The sequence below is a fragment of the Pseudopodoces humilis genome, chromosome 3 (genome assembly GCF_049639895.1).
Source record: "Pseudopodoces humilis isolate 2021_Gansu_Grassland_sample_001 chromosome 3, ASM4963989v1, whole genome shotgun sequence".
NCBI lineage: Eukaryota > Metazoa > Chordata > Aves > Passeriformes > Paridae > Pseudopodoces > Pseudopodoces humilis.
This window is the reverse complement of record NC_142202.1, coordinates 113,694,143-113,709,553: the sequence shown is the minus strand read 5'-3', so window position 1 is coordinate 113,709,553 and position 15,411 is coordinate 113,694,143. Positions and strand designations below refer to the sequence as shown.

General features: G+C 54.2%; 1 protein-coding gene across 5 annotated transcripts in view; it reads left to right on the top strand.

Moving 5' to 3' along the window:
* The first annotated feature begins 2,226 nt into the window (after positions 1-2,226).
* Positions 2,227-15,411, top strand: part of OTOF (otoferlin) — an 82,982-nt gene continuing 69,797 nt past the window's right edge. For all 5 annotated transcript variants that reach the window (XM_005533022.2, XM_088053016.1, XM_005533021.2 and 2 more), the window contains exons 1-3: positions 2,227-2,760; positions 6,549-6,607; positions 10,255-10,343. In XM_005533022.2, the coding sequence (XP_005533079.2) occupies positions 2,682-2,760; positions 6,549-6,607; positions 10,255-10,343 (227 nt within the window). In that variant the 5' untranslated portion in view covers positions 2,227-2,681. The remainder of the gene's footprint in view (positions 2,761-6,548; positions 6,608-10,254; positions 10,344-15,411) is intronic.

Here is a 15,411-nt window from a genome sequence, read left to right as displayed (position 1 = left end):
AGGTTTTCCCACCCATTTTACCCCTTTCCCTCATTTTTCATTTTTCCTGGTTTTTTCCTGGGGTTTTTTCCTGTTTTTTCCCCCCATTTTCATGGTTTTCCCACCCATTTTTATCCCTTCCCCTCAATTTTCCCTTTTCCTGGCGTTTTCCTGGTGTTTTCCTGGCGTTTTCCTGTCTTTTTTCCCGTTTTTCCCCCCCTTTTCCCGGTTTTCCCCCGTTTGAGGAGCAGCTTTGGCTGGAGCCCAGTTCTGGGGGGATTTCTCCTGATTTTGGGGTTTCTTTTGGGATTTGAGCTGGTTTTGGCTCCGGGGATTGAAACGATCCCAAAGAATCGCCGGGAATTCCGGAGGCAAAGCCGAAAATGGGGATTTTATGGGGAAAAGGGGAAAGGGGAAAGGGAAAGTGAAGGAAAAAGGAAAAAGGAAAAAAAAAGGAAAAAAGGAAAAAAAGGAGAAAAAAAAGGGGAAAAAAAAGGGAAAAAAAGAAAAAAAGGAAAAAAAAGAAAAAAGGAAAAAAAGAAAAAAGGAAAAGAAAAGGGAAAAAAAAAAAAGGAAAAAAGGGGGGGGAAAGGGGGGAAAAGGGGAAAAAGTAAATAAAAAGGAAAAAAAAAAAAGGAAAAAAGGGAAAAAAAAAGGAAAAAAAGGGGAAAAAGGGGGAAAAAAGGAAAGAAAAGGAAAAAGAAGGAAAAAAAAAGGGAAAAAAAAAAAAAAAAAAGGGGGGAAAAGGGAAAAAAAGGGGAAAAAAAAAAGGGGGGAAAAAGGGGAAAAAGGGGGGAAAAGGAAAAAAAATGGAAAAATAGGGAAAAAAAGGAAAGGAAAGAAAAAAGGAAAAAAGGAAAAGAAAAGGAAAAAAAGGAAAAAAAGGGGGAAAAAGGGAAAAAGGGGAAAAACCGGGAAAAGGAAAGGAAAGGAAAGGAAAGGAAAGGAAAGGAAAGGTGCGGAAAGGAAAGGTGCGGAAAGGAAAGGAAAGGAAAGGTGCGGAAAGGAAAGGAAAGGTGCGGAAAGGAAAGGAAAGGAAAGGAAAGGTGCGGAAAGGAAAGGTGCGGAAAGGAAAGGTGCGGAAAGGAAAGGTGCGGAAAGGAAAGGTGCGGAAAGGTGCGGAAAGGTGCGGAAAGGTGCGGAAAGGAAAGGTGCGGAAAGGAAAGGTGCGGAAAGGAAAGGTGCGGAAAGGAAAGGTGCGGAAAGGAAAGGAAAGGAAAGGAAAGGAAAGGAAAGGAAAGGAAAGGAAAGGAAAGGAAAGGAAAGGAAAGGAAAGGAAAGGAAAGGTGCGGAAAGGAAAGGTGCGGAAAGGAAAGGTGCGGAAAGGAAAGGTGCGGAAAGGAAAGGTGCGGAAAGGAAAGGTGCGGAAAGGTGCGGAAAGGTGCGGAAAGGTGCGGAAAGGTGCGGAAAGGAAAGGTGCGGAAAGGAAAGGTGCGGAAAGGAAAGGAAAGGAAAGGAAAGGTGCGGAAAGGAAAGGAAAGGAAAGGAAAGGTGCGGAAAGGAAAGGTGCGGAAAGGAAAGGAAAGGTGCGGAAAGGAAAGGTGCGGAAAGGAAAGGTGCGGAAAGGAAAGGTGCGGAAAGGTGCGGAAAGGTGCGGAAAGGTGCGGAAAGGAAAGGAAAGGAAAGGAAAGGAAAGGAAAGGAAAGGAAAGGAAAGGAAAGGAAAGGAAAGGAAAGGAAAGGAAAGGAAAGGAAAGGAAAGGAAAGGAAAGGAAAGGAAAGGAAAGGAAAGGAAAGGAAAGGAAAGGAAAGGAAAGGAAAGGAAAGGAAAGGAAAGGAAAGGAAAGGAAAGGAAAGGAAAGGAAAGGAAAGGAAAGGAAAGGAAAGGAAAAGGAAGGAAAAGGAAAGGAAAGGAAAGGAAAGGAAAGGAAAGGAAAGGAAAAGGAAAGGAAAGGAAAGGAAAGGAAAGGAAAGGAAAGGAAAGGAAAAGGAAAGGAAAGGAAAGGAAAGGAAAGGAAAGGAAAGGAAAGGAAAGGAAAGGAAAGGAAAGGAAAGGAAAGGAAAGGAAAGGAAAGGAAAGGAAAGGAAAGGAAAGGAAAGGAAAGGAAAGGAAAGGAAAGGAAAGGAAAGGAAAGGAAAGGAAAGGAAAGGGGAGCCGAATTGAGCGCGGTAGGGGAGGAGGAGGAGGAGGAGGGAAGGGGAGGAGGGAAGGGAGAGGGAGGGGAGGAGGGAGAGGGAGGGGCGGCCCCGCTGTTGAATAATTCAGCGCTAGGAGTGGGGGGAGCTCCGCGCCGGCACCGAGCTCAGCTCCGGAGCGCCGCACCGGGACCGGCATCGGCACCGGCATCGGGATCGGGATCGGCATCGGCACCAGCACCGGCACCGGGACCACCTCGGACACTGGGACCGGCACCGCATCAGGTACCGGGCTCTGCACCGGGACCGCACCGCGCACCTCGCTCCACGCCGGGCTCCGAGCCGAGACCGCGCCGGGACCGCATCGGCACCGGCACCGGCCCGGAACCACCCTGGGCTCCGCTCCAGGACCGCGCCGGGACCACCCCGAGCTCTGCACCGAGCACCGGGACCGGCACCGGGACCGCCCCAGGACCACCCCGAGCTCTGCACCGAGCGCCGGGACCGGCACCGGGACAGCCCCGAGCGCCCCGAACCGCGCCGGGACCTCGTCAGGACCACCCCGAACCGCGCCGGGACCGCCCCGAACCGCGGCGGGCCCGGGCCCCGGCCCCATCCCGGCCCCCCATGGCTCTGGTGCTGCAGCTCCGCTCCGTCTCCGGCCTCCGCGGCAAAGGAGATCGCATCGCCAAGGCGGCGTTCCGGGGTACCGGGAATTAACCGGGGAGAGGGATCTGGGGACTGGGGAGAGGGAATTGGGGAGAGGGGATTGGGAAGAGGGATTTGGGGAGAGGGATTTGGGGAGAGGGATTTGGGGAGAGGGATTTGGGGAGAGGGGATTGGGGAGAGGGGATTGGGAAGAGGGGAGAAGGGAGAGGGGATTGGAGGAGAGGGATTTGGGGCATCGGGAATTGGGGATTGGGAATTGGGGATTGGGGAGAGGGATTAGGGATCGGGAATTGGGGATCAGGAATTGCAGGAGAGGGATTTGGAGGATCGGGAATTGGAGGAGAAGGATTTGGGGACAGGAACAGGGGAGTGGGAATGGGGGGAGAGGAATTGAGGACCGAGAATTTGGGATCAGGAATTTGGGCTCGGGAATTGGAGAGGGATTTGGGGGATCGGGATTTGGAGACAGGAATTGGGGGGAATCGGGATTTGGAGACAGGAATTGAGGGGCAGGATTCAGAGGGGAGGGATGTGGGGGCATGATTTGGGGGACAGGAATTGGGATCAGGATTTTAAGGCGGGATTTGGGGTCAGGAATTGGGGGCAGGGTTTGGAGGTGCAGGATTTTGGGAGGAGGATTGTGAAGCAGGATTTGGGGGGGAGAATTTGGAGGAGTGGGATTTGGGAATCAGGATTTTGGGGATCAGGACTTTGGGAATCAGGATTTGGGGGAGCGGGAATGGGGACAGGTTTTAGGGATCGGGATTTGGCGTCAGGATTTGGGGAGTCCCTGCATCCATCCCTGCCTCAGTTTCCCCACGCACGAGCCCAGAGCGGCGGATTTTTGGGATCCTCCCCCCGGGTTGATCCAGGGAAAAGGGGGTGAATTCCCGGGGTGAAATTCCCAGTTTGCGGGATCGAGAAGATCCCGAAGGAATCCTCCCCTTGTCCCGGGATCCGGGATCAGCCCGGATTTCTCCCGAGGATTCCGCAGCTTCCCGTTCCCACCGGGATCCGCGGCGGCTCCAAAGATTCCCGTGGGAAGGAGGGAAAATCCTCCCGGGATTCCCGGGAATTTCGGGAGCCGCCGGAGTTTTCCCAGGGAAAACTTGGGAAAAGCTCGGGATGGGATCGCAGCTCTTCCAGAGGCTGGGAATCCCTGGAGGCGGAGCGGGATGAGGGCAGGAGCAGCGGAATTCCAGGAATTCCATGGCCAGCCCGGATCAGCTTTCCCAGCTCTTAATGACCTTGGGATCATTAACCAGGGACAATTAACCCTCAGCTCCCCGCCGCGCTTCCAGCGCCAAAAGAATCCCTGGGAGAGGGCCGGAATTCCCGGAAAATCCACTGTGGAGCCCTGGGCGATCCCAAATTTCCGCTTCTGAACATTCCCCGTCCCGGATCCGGCCCGAATTCCCGGGAGGAATTTGGGAATGTCGGGATTTGGGTCTGGACAGGAGCCAGGGAACGGCTCCCACTGGGAAATGGGAGCTCGGCCTGGGATCTTGGAATTCCCAGAGAATCCCTGGATCCCTGGCAGCGTCCAGGGAGAAGCTGGATCACCCTGGGATAGCGGGAAGTGTCGGGATCAGAATGGGATTGGATTGAAGGTCCCTTCCCGCCCGAACCATTCCGGGATGGAATTCCAAGGAATCCAGGGCAGCTGGAGCAGGGTCCTGAGGGTTTTTCCCGGTCTTTCCCTTCCGTGAATTCCTGCGGAAAAGGGGGTTGAGTGTCACGTAGGGATGCACATTCCAGGTGGGAATTCCTTTTCCCAGGCTCCTCCAGTCCCTGGCCAGAAAAATCCGGCTGCTCCAAGGGGCTGGAAGCAGCTCGGGAAGCGATTCCAGGTGGGGCTGGATCCGGGAAGCGGATCCGGGTGGATCCATCCCTCGGATGTGACTGGAGAGGGATTTGGGCTCGATCCAAACCTCGGATCCGCAGGGAAAAACCTTTGGCTCCAAAGGCTCCCAGCATCTTTCCCAAATTCCCAGGGGAAAGCGAGGGAGCGGCTCCGTGGGAATTCCAGGGATGATGGCCGGGATCCTCTTGGACACGCCGATGGAATGTTTTGGGATGCGGGAGAGCTCTGGGCCTGGAATCCAGGCTGGAATCCAGGCTGGAATCTGGGCTGGAATATTCCATGGGACACAGGAGCCGGTCCGGGATGAGGGGCCGGGAATAATCCATAAGGACAAATAAATGGGATGATCCTTAGGGATCTTCCCGGCTCCCTGCGGATTCCGACAGCGGCAGGAACAGGACATTGGGAGCTTTCCAAGCTCTTGGGATCATGGAATGGTTTGGGATGAAAGGGATCCCGGAGCTCATCCTGTTCCTCCCTGGCTTGGTTTCCCTGGGAATACTCCGCTGCCCTCTGGGAATTCCGGGGAATTCTGGGAAATTCCATGGGAATTTGGGAATTCTGGGCAGCTCGGTGCTGCTGGCTCCTTGTCCTCTCCAAGCCATTCCTCAAATCCCAGATGGAATTCTGGCTCTTGGATCAAAGCGACGCTGCCCTGGGAATAATTCCTTGGGAATAATTCCCGCCCAGGGGCAGCGGGATCCCCGTTCCCGGAGGGATTGAAATCCCTGCGGATGCGGCGCCCGGGGACGTGAATCAGGGAATGCTGGACTGGGTTTTTCCAGCCGAAATCATTCCGTGTTTCCATGATTCCTTCCTCAATCCGGGCCTGGGATGGGATAGGATGGAATTCCAGGCCTGGAATGCGTCCGGTTGGAGCTCAGTCCCAAAATCCATTGGGAAAAAACGCCTCTGGAAAAGCTCTGGAGCCTCTCCCATGGAATGAGGAGCCCTCTCACGGCTCCCAGCTGGATATTCCTCATTCCTCCTCTTTTCCCGGATCCCTGAGCCTGGAGCCGGAATTCCCTTCCCAATCCCGGCCCCGTCCGGCCTTTCCCTCCGGAGGCGCATCCCGAGGAGCGAAATCCGGGATGAAGCATTCCCGAGGCCAACGGGCCTTGGAGCGATGCTGCTCCTCCTCTCCCGGGAATCCTGGGAGCTCCAAACCGGGGAAACCGAGGCACAAACGGAATTCCGGATTCATGGAAGCCTCCGGGGTGGGTGGGCAGTGGATCCCGCTCTGGAAGCGGAGGGAAAAGATGGATTCCATGGCCAAAATCCGCTCCCATCCTGGAATTCCGGGGATTCCTCCCCAGCAGCAGCTCTGGATTTGACTCCCGCATTCCCAGCTTTGCCGTTGGGATTCTCCCGGTTTCCCACCGGGGATTTGGGAATGGGATTGGATCCCGGGATTGGATCCAAAGGGCTCCTGGATCCGTCGCGGATCCGTTTCTTCCCCTCCCTGCTCCGCACATGGAAACAAACCAGGGATGGCTCCGGGATTTCCCGGGAATTCCGGTTTTTCAGCCTGCCTTGGGGGAAAAGGCAGGAAAACGGAACTTTCATCCCCCGGCCCATTCTTTGGGAAGCTCCAGCAGGATCCGAGCTCTGCTCCAGAGTCACTTTCCCATGGGAATTCCCACTTCGCTCTGGCTTAATTGCGCTCGTGTCCGGGGCTAATTAGGGAGCCGGGAATTAATGGATGGGAAGGAGCTGCCAGGAGAGGCTTCCACTCGGGAACGGGGCAGGAAAATGAGGGATATCACTCATGGATACCCCCGGGGAGCGGCGGATAAAGATTCCACCACCAGGAAAATTTGGGATTGGGAAGGGTTGGAGCAGGGATCAAAGGGCCTCTCCCAGGGCGTGGAATTCCGGTGGAGCTTTTCCACCCGGCTCTTCCCCAAAATCCCAGCGTCTCCCAGCCCTTTATCCAGGTTTTCCCTCTTTTTCCTCTCCAGGACTTTCCTTCTACACCCGAGTGCTGGAAAACTGCGAGGACGAGGCCAGGTTTGAGGAGGTAGGAGAAGTTTTCCATCCTTTTTTATCCCAGGAATCCCGCTCGCTTTCCCGGGATTCCCCGTCCAGGTGAAATCCCCGGCTCCCAAGTTTTGTTCTTCGTCCTTTGCTCCAAGGTTTCTCCTGGATTCCTGGCTGGACATGGGCGGGAAAATCAAATCCCTAGGGAATTTTCCAAGCCGGGGATGAATGGAAAACTTAAAATTTTCCATGTTTTCCGCACTGAATTCCAGGAAAAAAATTTGTTTATCCAAGCTGGGAAAATCCTGACGGGATTTTGGCTCCGTTTTCCGTTGTCTCAGGAGGAAAAAGTCAGGATTTTATTCCCCCCCTGAAATTCCTTCTTTTTCCTTCACGCACGGAATTCCCAGAGGAGCTGTGGCTGCCCCTGGATCCCTGGGAGTGTCCAGGGAAAAGCTCAGAGCAAGCTGGGATAGGGAAACGCTCCCTGCCCATGGAATGGGATTTGAGTTCCCGCCCAAACCATTCCCTGAACACTTCCAGGCTTGGAGCATCCCAGATTTTTGGGAATTTTTCCCTTCCCTGGCTCCCTGTGGGATTTTTTCCCCGCCTCGTTCCATTCACCACGAATGGTTGGGATCGTGTTGGATCGGGAGCCGTGTCCGGCCCAGAATTCCGGCACTTTTAGGGAAGCGAATCCCTCCTGGAGCAGCCGTTCCTGGACCCAGAGGATCCAATCCTTCCCGCCGGGGGGAATATCCAGGGAATCCGTGCCGGCACAGAATATTTGAAGCTCAAACCGCTTGGATTATCCGTGGCAGATCCCAAATCCCGGGAACAGGGACAGGACAAGGGGAAACGGCCCCGGGCTGGGCCAGGGAAGCCGAGGTGGAATTTTGGGAAAAATTCCCCATGGAAAAGGCTCTCAGACCTCGGAAGGGGCTCCCGGGGAGTTCGGGAATCTCCATCCCTGGAGTTTTCCAAGGAATTCCTGGATGCAGCGCTCCGGGAATTCTCCTATTCCCGCTTCCCGCGTCTTGGATTCCATGATCCCAGAGGGGCTTTTCCAACCTCAGTAATCCCTGGATTCTGTGATCTCAGAGCTGGAGGAATCCATGCTAATTCCCTCTTTTCCCTCCCCCTCTTCCCAATAATCGGGATCCGCCTCCGGGCAGGATTTGCCTTTCACGCTCCGCTGTTTCCCATTTGTTCCGTTTCGCTCCGTCTCTTTTCCAATTATTTTTCCCTTCCTTCCTTGACGGATTCCGCAAATCCTCTGCTGGATATTCCAGAGGCTGGGCACAGCTCCCCGATTAACCGGGAATGTTCGTGCTCCGCGCTGCATCCCCAGGGATTTCATCCCGGAGATCTCCCCCAGCCTGGGAGGGGTGGGAATCCCCGGGAATGGGGGAGCCCGAATTCCCAGGAGCTGAAGTTTCCCGGGATAATTTCGGACAGGCCCCGAGGGGCGAGCTGCTCCCATCGATTCCAGGGGATTCATGGAATTTTGGGTGGGAAGAGACCTCGCAGCTCATCCCGTTCCCTTCCCTGATCCCAGGCTGCTCCGAGCCGGGCCATTTCCTGGGGCCAGGGGGGCATTCCTGCAGAATTCCTGCCGGGAAAGGGCTGTCCGGAGGTGGAACCCCCATTCCTGGAGGGAATCCACGTGGATGCGGGGACACGGGTCAAGGGGCGCTGGGAATTCCTGGATTTGGCGATCTCCGAGGATTTTTCCAACCTGAGCAGCTCCTTGATTCCACAACCTTGGGATTTCCGGGGGATTTTAGCACCGGATCCGATCCCTGGAGCATCAAAACCTTTGGAAAACCAACCAAAGGGGGAAAAAGCGGGGGAAGGACAAAATCCCACCCCCTCAGGGAGAGCCTGGGATAAATCCCGCTGCGGGATCCGGAGCGATGCCGGATCCGTTGGCGCCGTTTCCCATTTCCTTCTCCATCCCCACGATTTTTCCTTCCTTGGCTTCCTTGGTTCTGCAGGCAAATGGAAGCCGGGAATAAATAGCTCGGGAATGAGCGTCGGGAAGTGCTGAGGAGGCACCGGCTCCTTCCCGGGAATTTGCTGGATGAGCAAATTCTCTTCCCGTGGTGCTCGATTCCGCTCTGCCGCTCCTGGGAGCGATCCCGGATCCCGGATCCGCTCCTCTGGCGCATTCCCAACCCGGGAATGGGAAAGGAGAGGCTTGGGAAGGGGGGATGTGGGAATTCTGGAGGTCCTGGGGCTTGGAAAACCGGGAATGCAGGGGGTTGGGAAGAGAGAGGGATTTGCCTTGGGAAGCAAGAAGAAAATAGGGAAAGGGTTGTATTTTATGGGATCATGGAATGGTTTGGGTGTGGAGGGAATTTTAGGATCATCCCGTTCCTACCCTGACACCTCCCACTACCCCAGGGTGATCCAGCCTGGTCTTGGACATTCCCAGGAATCCAGGGATTCTCCGGGAATTCCTTCCCAAGCTCCCAGCCCCAGCTCCCCTTTCCCAGTGGGAAGCCATTCCCTGGCTCCTGGCCCTGCGGCCCTTTCCCAAATCCCAGCTCTCCCGGAGCCCCTGGAGCCTCGGGAAGCGGCTCCCAGCATTCCCGGGATCCTTCCCTGATCCGGCTGCACATTCCCGGCTCTCCCAGCCCGGCTCTGCATTCCCTGGATCCTCATCCAAAGGATGCATTTCTCTTTTCCATGTGTGTATCCATAAGAGCTGGCACTGGGCTCATCCTTAAGGACATCCCAATAAAACAGCCCTGCTGCCTTTTCCTGGGAAAAGCGGCCGCTCTCCATCCTCATCCCCTCCGCTGCAGCTCCTGGAATTCTCCTGCCTCATCCCGCTCCTCCTGTTCCCAAACTGCTCCTGGATCTTCCCTTGCCTCCTTTTCCCAGATAATCCTGGCTCATCCATCTCCTTCTTTTCCTGAAAACTCTTGGATCATCCTTGTCCTTCTTTTCCTGAACACTCCTGGCTCATCCCTCTCCTTTTCCCAAAATGATCCTGGCTAATTCCAATTCCCCATTTTCCCAGCTAATCCTGGCTCTTCCCTCTCCTTTTCCCAAACCGCTCCTGGCTCATCCCTCTCTTCCTTCCCCAAACTGCTCCCAGCTCATCCCAGCTCATCCCTCCCCTCCTTTTCCCAAATAATCCTGGCCTCCATCTCCTTCTTTTCCTGAAAACTCTTGGATCATCCTTGTCCTTCTTTTCCTGAACACTCCTGGCTCATCCCTCTCCTTTTCCCAAAATGATCCTGGCTCATCCAGTTCCTCCTTTTCCCAAAATGCTTCTGGTTTATCCATCTCCTCCTTTTCCCAAAAAACTCCTGGATCATTCTTGTCCTTCTTTTCCTGAACACTCCTGGCTCATCCCTCTCCTTTTCCCAAAATGATCCTGGCTCATCCATCTCCTCCTTTTCCCAAAATGATCCTGGCTCATCCAATTCTTCCTTTTCCCAGCTAATCCTGGCTCATCCCTCTCTTCCTTTTCCTAAAATGCTTCTGTCTCATCCAATTCCTCCTTCTCCCAAAAAAGTCCTGGATCATCCTTGTCCTTCTTTCCCTGAACACTCCCGGCTCATCCCTCTCCTCCTTTTCCCAAAATGATCCTGGCTCATCCCTCTCCTCCTTTTCCCAGACCACTCCTGGCTCATCCCAGCTCATCCCGGCTCATCCCTCTCCTCCTTTTCCCAGACTTTCCGCTGGCCGGTGGCGAGCAGCATCGACGGGAATGAGCTCCTGGAGATCCAGGTGTTCAACTACAGCAAGGTCTTCTCCAACAGGTGAGTCCCTCCTTCCCTTCAGAGGAGTTTCCTGGGAATTTCCAGGAATTCACCCCAGGAATTCACCCCAGGAATTCTGCAGTGCTCAGCACCGAGGTTTTTCCCGACTCACGCCAGGGTTTGTTTTTTTTTTCCCTCCATGAAATTTCTGTGTTTTAAAGGAAATTGGAATTTTTTGGGGTGGATAATCTGGCTGGAGGTTGATGCTGGGATGAGTTTTCCCAGATTTCCCAAATCCCGCAGGTGTTGGATTGATTGTGTCCAGGGAAATCGTGGCTGCCCCGTCCCTGGAAGTGTCCAAGGAAAGGTTGGAGGAGGCTTGGAGCCGCCTGGGATAGCGGGAGCTGTCAGGCTTGGAATGGGACGGGATTTCAGCTCCCTTCCCACGTGGATCCATGGGGACACCTGGGAAAGAGGAGGATCCCGGGAATGCTGGGAGCCGCTTCCCGAGGCTCCAGGGGCTCCGGGAGAGCTGGGATTTGGGAAAGGGCCGCAGGGCCAGGAGCCAGGGAATGGCTTCCCACTGGGAAAGGGGAGCTGGGGCTGGGAGCTTGGGAAGGAATTCCCGGATGGGAGGGTGGGGAGGAGAAGAGAGGAGCTGGTGTTGGGAACATCCCTCCAGGAATGCCGGGAATACCTGGAATAGGAAATCCCACTAAACCTCTGGGAATAAGTTGGATGAGGTTGGGATATTTCTGGGAAGATCCCTCCAGGAATTCAATGGGAAGAAAAATTCCATGAAAACAGGGCAGTGCTGGAACTCCGGCCCCTCCCCTAGAATCCGCTGGGAGAGGAGGGAGAATTTTGGGAACAACCCTCCAGGAACGCCGGTGACACGTGGGAAGAGAAATCCCATGGTCCGTAATTCCAGCCCATCCTCCTTGTCCAGGAATGAGCTGGAGGAGGAGGAAGGGAGAGGAGGGAGAGGATTGGGAACATCCCTCCAGGAATGCTGGGAATGTCCGGAGTAGGAATTCCCATAAAACCGAGGCAGGGCTGGAGCTCCGGAGGAGAAGGAGGAGGAGGAGGAGGAGGAGGAGGAGGAGGAGGAGGAGGCTCGGGAGCACCGGGGCTGGGAAAGCCGATCCGGGCGCTCCGTGAATAATTCACGTGCGGCTGATGAAGGCCGTTGATCAAAGGCCTGGAAAAAGGCGGGATACCTGATCCAGGACCTGATCCAGACCCTCCGGAATGACGAGGGAGTCACGTCCGAGCGGCTCCTTTTGTTCCCTGTCCCCGTGGCTGTCACCGGCGGCTGATTCCCGGGAATACGATCCTTGTTTGGTGCCTCTGCATCCCGGTGGGTTCATCCCAGCTCCGGAGGGGCCCCGGCAGCATTCCCAGGGTGCCGAGTATCCAAGGAAAAGGGCAGGGTTGGATGAGGGAGAAGACACGTCATCCCAAAAATCCTGTCCCCAGGCTCCTGGATTGGGAATTTCCAGGCTGGGAATCTCTCCAGGACACATCCAAAGCATCCAGGTGCGGCTGGGTGATTCCCAGGTGGAAATTCCCACTGGAAAAGCTCCACACGAGGGAAGGATCAAAAACTGTGGGGCCTCCACATCCCGGAAAAAATCTCAGGAGATTCCCATGGCACAAAATAATCCATCCAATCCCATCCTGGGAAATCCTGGGGTGAGCTGGGATGACCTGGGTGGGAATAGCGGGATCCTGTTGGAATTCTGTTGTTTTCCACTGTCTCCTGGTCCCCTGGGAGAACTTCAGAACCCATCCAGGATGGGAGAAAATTCCTGGGATGTTTTCCCATGGGAGAGGCCGGATGGAGGGAAATTGAGATCCCAAATTTTTGGGGATTCGAGCAGGAAAAGCCGCTCCGGGACACTCCCGAGGGATGCGGGAATGGGAATCACACCCAGGAGAGGGAAGCAAAGGGATGAATCCGAGAGGCAGCCGTGACCCGGTGGCTATGGAGCAGCATCCCCACAGAGCCATTCCCAAACTTTTGGGACAGCCTTTCCGAGTTTTCCTCGTGCAGAAAGCAGGGATAACACCGGGCAGAGATCCCAGTCCTTAGGGAATGTGCACAAAGCCCAGGAGCTTTTGCTCCAGCGGGTTCCCTCTCCTCCTTGTCCCCGTTTTCCTCGGGATCTGTCCCGAAGCCACATTCCAAACCCAGAGCAGGGGGCACGGATGATTTCTGATCTCTGGAAAACCAATCCCACGGAGAAGAGGCGGGAGCTGCCCGACAGGAGCACGAAGAGACGGATTCCCAAGGGTTTAATCCATCCCTGGAGTCTCCAGGATGGAAACGGAGCTCGGTGCCGTCCTTTGTTCTCCAGCTGTGGAGATCCTGGCCCGGCTCGAGTCCTTTGTGTCTCCGGAGGGATCCTCCTTCCATCCACGGAAAATTATCCGGAGCAGGAGCAGGAGAACGGAAAGAATTGACTCCGGAGCTGGAGAATCCCTGTTGTCCGAAGCCTCCCTACGTGGATTTGGGGATGGAATTCCTGGCTGGGATGGAATTCCCTGGAGAGCTGAGGCTGCTCCATACCTGAAAGTATCAAAAAAAAAATGTTGGATGGAGCTTGGAGCAATCTGGGATTGTAGAAGGTCGGGGTTGGAATGGGATCAGCCCTCAGGTCCTTCCCATCCAAACCATTCCGGGATTCCGTGCCGGAATCCTCGGTGCCCAATCCCGTGAGGGCCCTTCGGCTCTGGCCACATCAGATTTTGTGGAATTTTTCATTCCCGGATCAAAACTTGGAGCGTGACCGATCCAAACACCGAGCGAGAGCCTGAGCACACCCAAAGTGCCACCTCAGAAACCTCATCCCGAATGGAATTTCCCGGCAGGATATCCCCGATGGATTTTCCCAGCAGGATATTTCCAGGGGCTGGCTTCCCTCGTTATCCCGCTCCGCTCGCATTCCAAAGGAAAGTCCCTTCATGGGAATTTTTGCTGGAGTTTCCTGAAGAAAAAGGGGGAAGAAACTTGGACGGAGCAACTTTTAATTCCTGGAGGCTGCTGAGCTGGAGCTGCTGGAGTGTCCCAGATTTCTCCAGGAATTCCAGGTGCAAACGAACCCGGAGTTGTTACGGGCAAACGGAGGGAAGGGGATAATTAGGGAATTTTGGAAGCTCCGATTCCAAAGCACGAGGCAATTCCGGATGAAGCTGCAGTTTCAGGGAGAGGGAAAAAGGCTCCGCATTCCAGAGGATGCTCCAGGCAGGAGCAGCAAGAAGAAGGAGGTGGAATTAATCAGGATTGCCCAAGCAGGGATCTGGACATCCATGGAAAAGCTGCAGGTTCCAAATGGGAATGGACACCTTCCAGGATCCCAGGGTGCTCCAAGTCCCGTCCAATCCGGCCTTGGACACTTCCCGAAGGGTTCAGCAGGATGATTCCATGGAAAGGGGTGGAATTCCGCTGTTTTCCTTATCCCGCCTTTCCAGGGGTGTCTGGAAGTGGGGAGAAAAGCGGGATGGAGGTGCCAGGACTTGGCTCTTGTCAGTTTCCAGGGATGGATGGAGATCGACGGATGGATGGATGGATGATGGATGGATGGATGGATGGATGATGGATGGATGGATGGATGGATGGATGGATGGATGATGGATGGATGGATGATGGATGGATGGATGGATGATGGATGATGGATGATGGATGGATGATGGATGATGGATGATGGATGATGGATGATGGATGGATGATGGATGGATGATGGATGATGGATGATGGATGGATGGATGGATGGATGATGGATGGATGGATGGATGATGGATGATGGATGGATGGATGATGGATGATGGATGGATGGATGATGGATGGATGATGGATGGATGGATGATGGATGGATGATGGATGGATGGATGGATGGATGATGGATGGATGGATGATGGATGGATGGATGATGGATGATGGATGGATGGATGATGGATGGATGGATGATGGATGATGGATGGATGGATGATGGATGGATGATGGATGGATGGATGATGGATGGATGGATGATGGATGGATGGATGATGGATGGATGGATGGATGATGGATGATGGATGGATGATGGATGGATGATGGATGGATGATGGATGGATGATGGATGGATGATGGATGGATGGATGATGGATGGATGATGGATGGATGATGGATGGATGGATGATGGATGGATGATGGATGGATGGATGATGGATGGATGGATGATGGATGGATGATGGATGATGGATGGATGGATGATGGATGGATGGATGGATGGATGATGGATGGATGGATGATGGATGATGGATGGATGGATGATGGATGGATGGATGATGGATGGATGATGGATGGATGGATGGATGGATGATGGATGGATGGATGGATGATGGATGGATGGATGGATGGATGGATGATGGATGGATGATGGATGATGGATGGATGATGGATGGATGGATGATGGATGATGGATGGATGGATGGATGGATGGATGATGGATGATGGATGGATGATGGATGGATGGATGATGGATGATGGATGATGGATGGATGATGGATGAATGGATGATGGATGGATGATGGATGGATGGATGATGGATGGATGGATGATGGATGGATGATGGATGGATGATGGATGACGGATGGATGATGGATGGATGATGGATGGATGGATGATGGATGGTTGGATGATGGATGGTTGGATGATGGATGATGGATGGATGATGGATGATGGATGGATGGATGATGGATGATGGATGGATGATGGATGGATGGATGGATGGATGATGGATGGATGATGGATGATGGATGGATGATGGATGGATGATGGATGGATGATGGATGATGGATGGATGATGGATGATGGATGATGGATGGATGATGGATGGATGGATGATGGATGATGGATGGATGGATGGATGGATGGATGGATGGATGGATAGACGGATGGATCCATGGATCCATGGATGGACGGATAGATGCCTGGAGGGATGGATGGAGATGCCATTCCCAAATAAGAGCCTCTCCCTGGCTTCAGGAGCAGAACTCAGGATCAAACATTATCCAGAGGCTGAGGGAGCAGAGGAGGGAGAACAGGAATTCCTGGACTGGAGGATGCTCTTGGCACAAACAGCTG